The sequence below is a fragment of the Patagioenas fasciata genome, chromosome 4 (assembly GCF_037038585.1).
Source record: "Patagioenas fasciata isolate bPatFas1 chromosome 4, bPatFas1.hap1, whole genome shotgun sequence".
Classification (NCBI taxonomy): domain Eukaryota; kingdom Metazoa; phylum Chordata; class Aves; order Columbiformes; family Columbidae; genus Patagioenas; species Patagioenas fasciata.
In genome coordinates, this window is record NC_092523.1 from 59,517,493 (window position 1) to 59,529,819 (window position 12,327).

The window sequence follows — 12,327 nt, forward strand, 5'->3', positions numbered from 1 at the left end:
GGAAAGAGCAATGGCAGATGCATGGAAGCAAAGGAAAAAATATTTTAAAAATCTGAAACATACCTCTTCCCAAGCCTAGCAAGGGATTAGAGGTACATACTTCAAAGAGGAATTGATTCAGCTTTTATTCTGTCCTAGTAGCTCTGTCCCAAACCCTCCTAAGAACCCTGGGCATGCCTCCATGCTAGCATGTGCAAAACCCCATGCTATTGGACCTTTCCTGCTCTTCCTTAATATTCAAACTAGAACATTCACAGAAGTTTGCTCTATAAATTTTCTATAAATTTTCATCAGAATAGGACATCAAATATGGTGAGGGAGGCAGCAAACTCTGGCAGGCTACGGCAAGAATCATCTAAAGCAGGGGCGTCAAACTAATTTTCACTGGGGGCCACATCAGCCTCGCCCTTGCCTTCAAAGGACCGAATGTAATTTCAGAACTGTGTAAATGTAGGAGTAGTTTGACACTCCTGATCTTAAGAATCATGCTACCAACACCTCTCGGAAGGGAGACAAGAAGCACAAGCCATGAGCTAACATCAACTGTTTTCCAAGCAAAATTCCTTCTTGGCATCCCCCAGTGCCTTAGCTTGTCACTCTGGGAATGCCACTCCAACCCACACATCTAGGTACTTAAAATGAAACTTGGCAGCTGCTCATATCTCTCTCAGTTACTACACTAATAATAGCACCCAGGAAGCAATGTTCCAATAATGCCATTCAATAATGTCCTCATGAAACCGAGATTAGCTCCTGATCACTACTAAAAACATAGCGATTTTCTTTTTTTAGGAGAAACTGAAGGAGAGGGCCTCAAGAAAAAAGTTTTGATTATGAAGAATGGCATCCTTACTCAAAAGATAACTCTCTTTACGCTTAAAGACAAAAATTCCCTTCACAAGGATCTACTTTCAAATCTGAAACATCAAAGGCATATGATCCCTTTCATCTGCTCACAAGCCTTCAAAATCCTAAATGCAAGTAAATCACAGCTATTACAACCAGAGCAAAAAGCATATACTGAAAGCTTTATTTATAAGAGTACTGAAATTGAAACAAATGTTGACAGAATTGTTTGGGTTTTGTTTGATGCTTTTGGGCTGAGGTTTTGGTTTCAGGAGGGAGTTCACTTGTTTGTTTCTGCTATATACTGCTTACATACACTGTCACATTCCATCCAGAGAAATTCTTCTCTGTACCAGAAACAAGTTGGGGAGGGGAAAGCTATCAGATTAATTGCTAATGTGGTCCACTTGCTTGCTCCATCCAAAACAAGACTGCTACTTTTCTTGACTAACATCTTGATCCCTAATGTTTTTTTAAAATATATTAACAGTAATAACGCCAAACATTTTCAAGAAGGTATTAAAGCCATCTTCGTTGTAAATCGTTTAAAGAACTACAAACAAAAAGTACAAAGAGGAAAAAAAAAACCTTCTCAATGAAGCACGTTTTGCAATAGCTTTACCAGTCTGAAGTGGATTTTAGTATGTCCACAGAGAATTATAACAAGGTTGGCATACCCAAGTTTTTCTTTACATATGGATACTTTCTATAAAAACAAGTGAATGACGATATGCTATGAACCTTAGAAAAGCCAAACCTCTGACTTCAACTTCCATCTGAATAATCTGCATGTCAAGGGCAGAACAGCTGCTTTCCAAGTTCATACTGCCATGCCCTCCATACCAAAATGTCTAAAACATGACTGTGGGAGAATTTAGCACATTGTCCTATCAGATTCTATAATTAGCTAATTAACTTGAAGAGGATTTTTAAATAAAAAAAAAGTTATTAACTACTGCTCAATTCAAATAATAACTACAGAACAAGACCAGTGGGAGCAGCCTCACATAATGCAGTAGGGACTAACACACAACACTTTTCCATGATGTTTCAATAGTTGTGAAATGCTTTATGGATAAATGTCCCCTAGTTTGAGGCAATAGCTTAAATAGTGAAGGAAAGAAAGAGATACAAAGATGAAGGCATTGCCCCAAGCTGCTCCCACAGTCACTTCTCTAGACACGGCTTGCTTGGGATGAAAGGATTAAGACATATCATCATTCCATTAATTTAATTCATTTGTTTGCTGCTTAGTGTCTGGTCAGCGTTGTGCAAATAAAAACCTCCATCACTAAACGTTCTTTTTTTCATATTATATTACAAAAGAGTCAAATCAGTTACAAGAGAAGTAAGCAGTCATCTATTCAGGCAAGATATAGAGGGAAAATGTAAACTGTATTGTGCTTGCCTCCAGATAAAAATCTAGCTGTATAATAGACAAAAATTTCAAATTTCACCCTTTAATTTCATGAACCTTGCAGACATGAACACATCCACTGCAGAAAGATCCTCAGGACTAACAGCAACCTATAGTAGCAATTCAAAAAAAAAAGCCCTGTATACAACCCAAGCAGGTTACACTACTTGAGCACTACCTAGAGAGAAAGCCACCAGCCTTCTGGTGCTTGGGTTCTGCAACAGATGTATGAGTCTTTCCAAGACACAGAACGCATTTCAGCTCATCTGAAACTACAGTATCCTGGCTTATCTAGTTTCATATGTCCTTCAGTTTTGCTCTAGGCCCTCAGAAAAGTTCATCTGAACAGAGGATCAAGTTCCAACATACAAGGGTGTAGCACAGACATTTCCTTAGTTCATTGCAGCAACTACACAAACCCTTGAGTTGAATGTCAGAAGCTTTGCCTCATTCCTCCATAAAACACAACAAAAGACTGCAGTAAGAGGAGAAAAACAGGTGCCAACAATAAATTTTCATGTTTCACTAGCTGGTTCCCTGCTTTTCAAGGAGGAGGGCAGCCTTCCCCCCCAGGTACAACAGAAAGAGCAATAATGGGGTTTGTGGACACACAAATGTGTTTTGTAAAGAACAATTTGGCCATGGGACAAGAGAGTGTTTATAGATTATTTTTAGCATTAGATTCTTTTATTCTAGAAGAAATTACAAAGGAAGCAACACAGTTGGGTAGCTTTATTACTTCTAGTAAAGCTGCTGAATCTGCTGGAAGAGGGGAACAGCTACACAAGAGGTACAGCAGAAATTTGAAACTGTGGGTTTTAAAACTACTGAAAGCATAAAGGAAAATGAGGCACAATAAAAGTACAGCAATATTACCACAGCGCAAGAGCATTTAAGAGCAGACTCAAGTCAGTTTTGTTCCAGAAAATCTTGCAGGCTGAAGAGTTGAACAGACAAAGCTTTGGAAAAACAGTCATCTGGCTTGTAATTGAGCTTATCAATTGGATCAGGCCTTTCCTGACAGAGGAAGCATACAACCTGATATTTTAACAGGAAAAAAATACCGAAAATGTAAATTACACTGTTTTGTTCTCAGAGCACCGATGTGTTTCAAAGGTAAACTACAAAATCCACATAAGCTACAAACTCCACCGCAGGACTGATTTCTAAGAACAGTGACCCACTGCCAAAATTATATTTTGAAAAGTTTTTCTCAAGTCCTTGGTGACCTGGTGGCATGCTCCTTCCATCTGTTTGCAAGATGGTGGGATTTTTTTTAAAGAAGCATTTTCTAAGTAAACATACTTTCATTTAAATCTGTGACAAGTTTCCTTATCAAATTTAATTAATTTTATTCCCTTGTACCTACATTCAAATATGAATATTTTCAAGTCATGCAACTCTTTCCAATAACTGAAAAAAGAAAAATCACACATTAAGACATACAAGCAAAAATAAAGTGCTCTTTAGAGAAGCAAACCCAGCTTTTAAGATTTGATACATTACAGACTAATTTTTCTTAAGGTTGAAATGCTGCAAGTGCAACACAAGCTTCAGAGTCTTCACCATTAATTTGTCACTTCTAAGCCCGCAACCATCAGCCTAATGGCATAAACAGACAAATTCCAAAGCTAAAAAACGCTCACCAGCAACAAAATGCCTACCTACTCCTAGACACCACACACTAGAATGTCCTTCAAGGTCCAATTCTGGTACACAGCCCTGCTTAGTTTCATCCTGGATACTCAATTTTCCTTGCCAAATTAAACAAAGGGGTTTTTTTCCTTCTTCTTCTTCAAGGACACGCAGTGCTGACCGGCTAGGTGCATACACAAAAGCTTTCTCTCCGACCTGCATAATGAGCTGATAAACCACACCTGTCCAGTCCTCTCAGCTAAAGAGGCAACAACAACGTATTTATTCAAAGGTGCGAGCAGTAGTAAAACTACATCCATTTAACACCACTATGATTTTCCATCTCTGTAGATCATTTTTGCCTTCCACTGCTCCTTTCCCACAGAGGAGAATTCCAGCATGAATGATTTACAGGAACTTCTGATTTGGCCTTGGCCTGCGATGGTCACATTGCTTCTGAGGGACTGGATGTTTTCTCTCTATTTTTATCCTGAAAGATGAACAAACACACAGGAGGGAAAAGAACAAGAGAAGGAAATAAAAACAGAGCAGGAGGACTAAAAGGCATTCACAAAGAACAGAGTGGCTGCAAGAAGCTTGGTCCATAGATGCAAGCAGGTATAGAAAAACAGCAATGTGACATTGAGGTTGCCTGACAAAAATTGCCAGAAACATCTGTTTAAAAAAAAAGAATTTGAGGATAGTAGACACCCAAGCACAGCCTTCACTTTCCAGTTTATTCTTTCCCAGTGACATACGTAAACATACACTTTGTACAGCACACATATGTCTATCCCAGACATACAATGTGGGGTATTTTAAATAGCAGCCACTGTTACCTGCTCACTCTTCTATCAAAGTTACACCCAGAGGCCACGGTCTCCACAGGAGCTGCTGGGATAGAGCACGTGTGCCTACCTCAACTCTTTCATTGCAAAACATAATGGCTTAGTTTAAACTTGGCAAAGTAGATGGGTTTGACTTAGCAACAAGACAGATGTTCAGTGCTGATTAAAACTGACAACTACAGTGGGTGGCAGCAACCACCAAAAGAGAGAGATGTTAAATTCCCTGAACAGTAGTTTCTCAAACTATTCTGCCAATATGTGCCCAAGCTCATCTGATCATATATTTTACACTCACTAGATATTCCAGGAAAGTGTTCAACCGCTCAAAGTGTCCCAATTTGAGAACTCAACAACATGAAGGCTTTTGAAAGACGATCAAAACACTGAACATGTCACAACATCTCAAGAACAGCTGTCACAGAGCAACACAAGTCTGGTCTGGAAACTCAGAAAAGTGGCATTGGACCAAAAGGAAACTCCATCAAACATAAGCAGGTCATAAAACTTATCTCAAAAAAACATAACCCACTCTATCAAAACATTGAGCATATTGCCCAGATTCACTCTGTTGACTATCTCCCTCCAACAACCAAGACTATTTTTATGTTAACATGTTAAGTGCTGCAGTAGTGATTGAAGGTTGTGTTGTAAAATGTAAGCTCTAAAGTAAATGTAAACTATGTATATTAATTATGTAATCTTAAAAACCAGCTGTGGAAGGGAGCGAAGTACTGGGATGCAACTCCACTGTGCTGTTCCAAAACATGTTTCCCAGCGTTCCTCTCCAACATGAGGGCAGAGCCTCTGCCCTGTATGCTACTCCCTTTGCTGTGCATCAGAAAAAAAAAGAACAGATCATTCTGGAACAAGTCATTTCCCCTCCCTGCCCCCTTATAAAAAAAAAAAAAATCTATACCAATCAGAAAGAGAAGTTCTATCTCAATAAAGACTATGAAGTTGATTTTTATACCAGCTTGAGAACTGGTATCAGTGTCATAAGCTCTGCTTGTTAAAATTTGCAATATATTTGCAACACAGAGCTGGCAAGCAAAAGATAATTTTAGAAACAGCATACACCTGCAGCCTTAGCAGTGGGCCTATTTTTCTTGATTTAATGCAAGCAGGTGTTTGCCCTTTACAACCTGTAGTGCAAAACCATTCTTTTTCCAGCTCCTTAAGATGGATTCAGATCCCATAAAAGTCTATATTTCCAAAAGGCTTGTCATTTAAAAACAAAATTATCAGGAAAAAGCTTTCCAACATATCTACCAGACAACTTCTCTAGAAATTACAAACCACTGTACTTATTTCTATTGGTTTTGTCCTGAAGACTGACATTGACGCTAATCACTTCAATGACTGCTTGCACAGTTTATCCAAAGCTAAAAATTCCCCCAAAACAATTAAAATACAGAACCACTTCATTCAACAACAGGCCATCGCATCTCTTATCACTGAGAAAATTCATGTAAATTCATGAAAATTCATATTTTCTGAAATCACATATTGAAGTTGACTAGCACAATGTTCAACTTTTAATACAGAAAATAAATTTTAAAAACCCCAAAACAAACAAATACAGTGAAAGATCTACAGGACAAAGAAGGCAATGGAGCTAGTTAGTAATCCAAGCTGAAAAGACATGATTCAAGATGACAAACTGGCATCCTTCACAGAATGAGCTTGACACTTTTTATAGCTACTGACACAGTAATGAATGCTTTACTTTGGGTGGAGCTAAACCCAATATTCTGCAGAGTATTTTCTTAAAAGAAAGCACTTCCTTGATCCTTCTACAGAAGCAACTTTATCTACAAGCAGAAAATAAGGTACTGTCTCACTTAATTAGGCCCTAGCTGTGGCAATTATCTTGAAGAGAAGGGAAAAGCAACACTATTATGTTATAATGAGCAGTTCTTTCTTAAGGGAAAGCTGTATCAGACGGGCCCCAAAGTACCTATTTGCCTTAGTTTTCTAATGTTTCCATTATTCAGTCGAATTCCAATAGAAAGGGTTTTTTTTTAAAGATACATACTGCTCAGTAGCCTTTGTGACACAGAATCTAGCACTGCCCTAGCAGTAATTTTTATTTTACTGTGCTCTAGCAGAGTATATCTCAAATTTAAATCAGAGTGTTCACTTAGAGCATTTATTTGCTTACCATTATCACACTTAAAGCATGCCTTATCACAGAAATAAAGCTTATTTTCAAGGTACTAATTGAAAACTAGAACAGTTTTCTAAAACACTAAACAAGATTTATTAATTCACAGCTCTCACTGAATTAAAGGTGAATTAATCAAAGACAGAGGCCTAACTAATCAGTGCTGATTTAGGAAACTGCAAACAAGTTCAACTAAGGTCCTCTTGCAGTATTCCCCACTCTCCTTCCCTGTTAAGTAAGAATTACATCAGTTTTCACTTGGTCTTTGGACTCTTTCTAAATGTTTAGTGATTGTCCATTTCTTTTCTCTAAGTCCTATATTAACTATTTTACCTTACTTCTTTGGTGTGTACTGGAGTGTCAGTAGAACAACATTTTTGTTGCAGAAAATTCCTACGACTTAGAGAGCTGGCAAACGTTACACATTCAGCTAAGTGGTTTCATAAGTGCAGATTATACTACAGAAAGCAGTAAAATATGGACAATTAGAGCTTATGAAAAGAAAAGCACCATGGCTCAAGTGGTCTGAGTGGCTATTATGCTGTGTTATGATGTGGTTTACAACAACCTTTACAGCTACATAATAACATCCACAGTAGGTCAGACCAAAAGCATGCCTAGACCAATATCTGAGAGGCCAACCACAAACTAAAAGACCTGTCCAAGATGAAGAACAATGGTTTGGCCAACTCAGACATCAGATTGGATCTTAGGTTTGGATTAGGTTCTTCAATCAACTTTGTTAAAAGACTCAGCCTATTATGCTAGGTCAAAAATGGGATTAGGAATGGCATTATTCCCACCGCCAACAATATTTCCTTTCTGCTTAACTTCTTGATAGCAAACTTGTAAATGACCAGTGACTAAAAACATCTCAGTGGAAAAGAAACAGATGTCACAATTTTCCTCACAAATGCAGAAATACTCCCTGGAGTAAACCAGAATTCTTCAGTAACAATTATTGGCAATTCTTCATATTCCAACAAACTCTACCTCAGTGAAAACCACACAATGGGCCCACTGGGTAGGAAGTTTCTCGGTGTGTGAGCAGAGGAAAGTGGCTGCTCTGCATCCTTGCACAGCTGATAAGAGTATTTGAATACTGTGATGCCCACATGGCAGTAGATAGAGATGGTCCTGACTTGATGAAAGGCTCGATGCATTTGAGCTGAGGTGCCCAGGTGGGGCACCCTTCCTTATCAAACTTTGTCTGGACTTCCCTCGGTTGGCCACAGCATACGAACTACCCCTTGAAAGCCTCCTAGGGAACTAAACTTTTCTGTTTTCCTGGTTTCTCCACCTTCTGTCTTCATCAACCTGTTAGAAAGTCAGCACAGTTGACCCAAATGGAGTTCTGCTCTGATCTGAGTCTAAAACCAAGGATGAGGAGACTCTGCTTTCAGGCATATGGAATAGCTGTGAGCACGCACTCATAAGGATCCTTTGCAAAACCCCCATGAGGTACCCAAGGCCAAAACCTATGCTTGCACTGACTCTTCCTAATACCCTAATCCACCCCGAGGTGTCATAAAAATTAACAGCGCCTGCTGGATGCTTATATAAAGGTCTCAACTCCAAAACAGTATCATCAAAAACCTAAATCAAATCTTACACTCATGTCAAGAGACCAAGAGTTGGACCAACATAGGGAGAATTAGGAAGCAAATATTTATTGTTTATCTTGTATATTCTTCAGCTTCCAACAACTTGCAGCTCAGAGATTTCAAGAGCCCAAAACTAAACCTCTCAAGTTCCTCTCATGTTTCAGAATATGGATAGTTTGACCAGGCACCTTTAAATTCAGTTTCTCCAAACAGAAGAACATCTAACTTCATCTAGAAGTTATTTATAAACTATTTTGATCTTCACTTGTTTAACTGAACTAGAATGCTCTGAGAAACAGTGCTTTTCTATTTTAAAAGTCATATGTGTATAGTGCTTGTATCTACTGATCACTAACAGTGGAAAAAAAGTCTTTCTGTATTCCTTTTAAAACTTTTAAGCATCATAAGAAAGAGACACCTATTGTTTACTAATTCTTCCAATATTTAGTTCGAACTAGACAACTAGGTGATTCAAACCATGACACAGGAAACAAGACAGCTTTGAGTCAGTCTTGTTTATCTTTCTATCAGATTGTTGAAACAACTGAAACTGAGAAGTGTAAAGATACACTTGAAGGGTGCCTCATACTGAGAACTCAACAATTTAAGAATGCAAGAGAACCTTTTTTTCTTCTTTTTTTAAGCAGTATACTCCTATGCCGAGAAAAATCAATTCTTCCGAGTTTTATGTAGAAAATGCACTCCCATACAACTGAGGAGACAAATGGCAAGGAGCCAAAGAGAGGATCCACACCATGTTACTTGTTTGTCCTGCGAAACACTGATGACTCCTGTGATTAGGAGGAGTGGTAGCAGTATCTGCTCACCACCTCTCAAGATGTAACCCAGTGTGAGCAGCATCAAAGTCACTCACTAGGGCTGTCTGGCAAGCAGGAAGTGGGATCTACTTGATCACATCAGTTATTCACACCTAAAGAATCCTCATGACATTTCTTGTAAGCCACTGCTTTACATGTGAAATAAGCAAAGTGCTAAGGGCGGGAAACACTGGTGTTCTTTACTGTAGTCACTTCATTTCCCACAAATTTAAGAACAATACTATGCCTACTGCATTTTCTATTTTATAACCCATTTGGAAAAGCTTCTTATGCTCACATATCAATTAAAACAGATGTTTTAATCATTTACCTGGTTCTAGAAACAGATAAATACTTTAGCTATTATTAAGATAACATTCTTTGTTCAAAAGACTAGAACAATTTTCCAAAAATTTGAATCAGCTCTTGTTTAAGAGGCAGTCATCCAAGCTCTTGAAATGTCCTGCTTTATCATATTCTGTAGAAAGTGGTAAGCTGGTCTTTGTGAAGAAAATGCAGTTTTGACAGACGTGAATAGGTGGCTATGTCTAGACCACTTCTTGAGCTTGTCTTTTGGAAAAAAACATTAATCCCCTTTGGTTTCCTGACAGCAAATGAGTCAGGTTCCTCAAAGAATTTGGATGCCAACGTTTTCTACTGAAAACACACTGAGGACCAATACTCCAGCCACTGGGATTTTAATGGGTTTTAACTCTTCCTTGTGTTCCCTCTGGTTCAATTTCTCTTTTAATGTCTGTTGAAGAGGGGCACTGCTTCACCAGCAGCAGAGGAAGATGACCCAGCTTCAAACCCATCATACAGGGTACTCGAAAGGGGAGAGATGACTGCAGGAACCTGAAATGCATAAGGGCAGATCCAGTCTCTGTTTCCACTTCTCAAACAAGTACGTTGAAGCACAGATGTTTGTTAGAATAAGGTGCAGCACCTGAACCCAAGAAGAAATTTTCCAATTGTCATCACAGAAGGGAAGGAATTGGTACAACCTGAACACTAGGCAGAATCTCAGGTAGCACCTCTTAAGTATTTCCCATGGGCTGGCCCTCAGTATTTCACCAAGGACCCTGAAGCCAGGTGCCTCTGCTCAGCACACTGACTCCTTTGGTTCCCACCACAGACAGCTAAGCATGCCGTACACTGCATACCAAGCCAAAGTCATCAGCACAGGATCCTGCTGTGGACGGGGGGCTCATACAAGTTGGGCCTTTCCTCACCACCATCAGCTCCATGCTTTCAAATTGAGTTCTGTGTATGTAACCATACATGAGAAACCAAGTGTTTGGGGCAGCTGCCAGAACACCATCTAGATGCTTGAGGAATGATTTCGCTCTACCGTTCTTTTCCAAGTTTAGGGATGCTTTTTTACTTTGTATTCCAAATTACGATGATTTATACTGACACTTCAAGTCACAGATTTTAAATAATCCTCAAGGAACACGATTTGCAATAACAAAATATAAACTTGCCAAAGAATAAAAGTTACAAACAAGTGAAATTTGATATGGCATTTTCTACCATTTTTCACCCAAGTACATCAGAGACAAAACCAGGAAAGAATGCTTCTTTATTTGCATGAAATGAGTTACCGCTGTTTTTAAAACGCTCATCATATCCAGGCAGCTACGCTGCTCAAACCATTGGCCAAATCCCTCTCAGTTTACTTTATGGGAAATATCTTAAAAGCCTGGTTCCCCGCCTTCGGAAGTTTTCCATGATACCAAAAACGCAGTACACTTTTGAGACCACAGTGCCAGAGCGCTGCATTAGTGTTTTACTTGAATACTTGATATAGTCAATCATCCTATTAGATATTTAGGAGACTACACTACTATATCTTAAGTTAAATGGGAGACATTATATTACAATAGTACATTGAGAACATGCACTAACATGGTCATTCAAGACAAAACAAACCACAGCATAGCTAACCATATATATATATATATATACACACACTCGCACATTTAATGAGTAAAATGCAAAAATAAAAATAACCATCACATTTTAAGAGGCCAAAGACACAGAACTAGTGCTGTCACTGCAGAACCGTAAGTCTGGCAATTCCTGAACATAGTTAAAATTTTGACAAAGGTGTATATTCAGCAGCCTCTTCACTGACTATAAACCCATATACACACACATCGTTATTTTGAGATACGCAATTCACAGACGCTGAGCTCGCAACGCCCCGGTAAAACCCGAACCCGAGTCTTCTCCGCGGATTTAACACCCAGCTCACTGCGGGCTCGGCACCGCCAAACCATCAGCCGGGCCCAGCCAAGAGACCGGGCAGTCGCAACCGGCGCTACAAGAAGCGGAGTTACTTGGCGGCGCCGCCAGCGCTACCGCCACTATCCCGTATCCCCGCTCCACGGCCAAGGGCTGGAAAGGACCGATGTCCCCAAAGCGGCTGGCGGGGGTCCCAAGGGACTGGGGCTGTTAAAGCCTGTGCAAAACTCCCCACAACAAAGGCGAACCCCCCCGGCGCCGGGCGAGCGGCTGCAAATGCCGGGCCCCGCCCCCGCAGCGACCCGGCATCGCCCCCCACACTCACTTTTGGTGGCGGCGATCAGGTTTTTCCCATCCTTGAGCAACTCTTTGATGAACTTATTGGTCTTCTCCAGCTCAGCCTCATGGGCTCGTACCCGCTCCCTAAACCAGGGGCTGTCCAGGTAGCAGTCGCTGAACTCCAGGGGCTGCAGCCCCATGGCTGCCGCTGCGCCGGGGCTCGCCTGCCCGCCGAGGTCTCACGGTTACGCCGCAGCACCAGCAGCAGGAACCTCTTCAAGACGGGAGCCGCAGCCACAAAAAGAGCAGCGGCGACGGCTCCCCCCGCGCAGGGCTGGGCGCGGGCAAAGGCAAGCCGAGGCGAGCGGAGAGGAGCCGCCCTCCCCGCTGCGAGGGGCGGAGCGGCACGGGGCAGAGGGGTGCCCCGCTCCCGGCAGCCCCGCCGGGCCCCGCCCTGCCGAGCGGGGCG

The 12,327-nt window shown here is 40.7% G+C and overlaps 1 protein-coding gene across 2 annotated transcripts in view; it reads right to left on the reverse strand.

Moving 5' to 3' along the window:
* ARHGAP10 (Rho GTPase activating protein 10) overlaps positions 1-12,249 on the reverse strand; it is a 149,056-nt gene extending 136,807 nt beyond the window's left edge. Inside the window, exon 1 of one of the 2 annotated variants that reach the window (XM_071808001.1) lies at positions 11,905-12,249. In XM_071808001.1, the coding sequence (XP_071664102.1) occupies positions 11,905-12,058 (154 nt within the window). In that variant the 5' untranslated portion in view covers positions 12,059-12,249. The remainder of the gene's footprint in view (positions 1-11,904) is intronic. The other variant, XM_065837626.2, reaches the window with a different exon arrangement.
* Between the last annotated feature and the right edge of the window lie 78 nt (positions 12,250-12,327).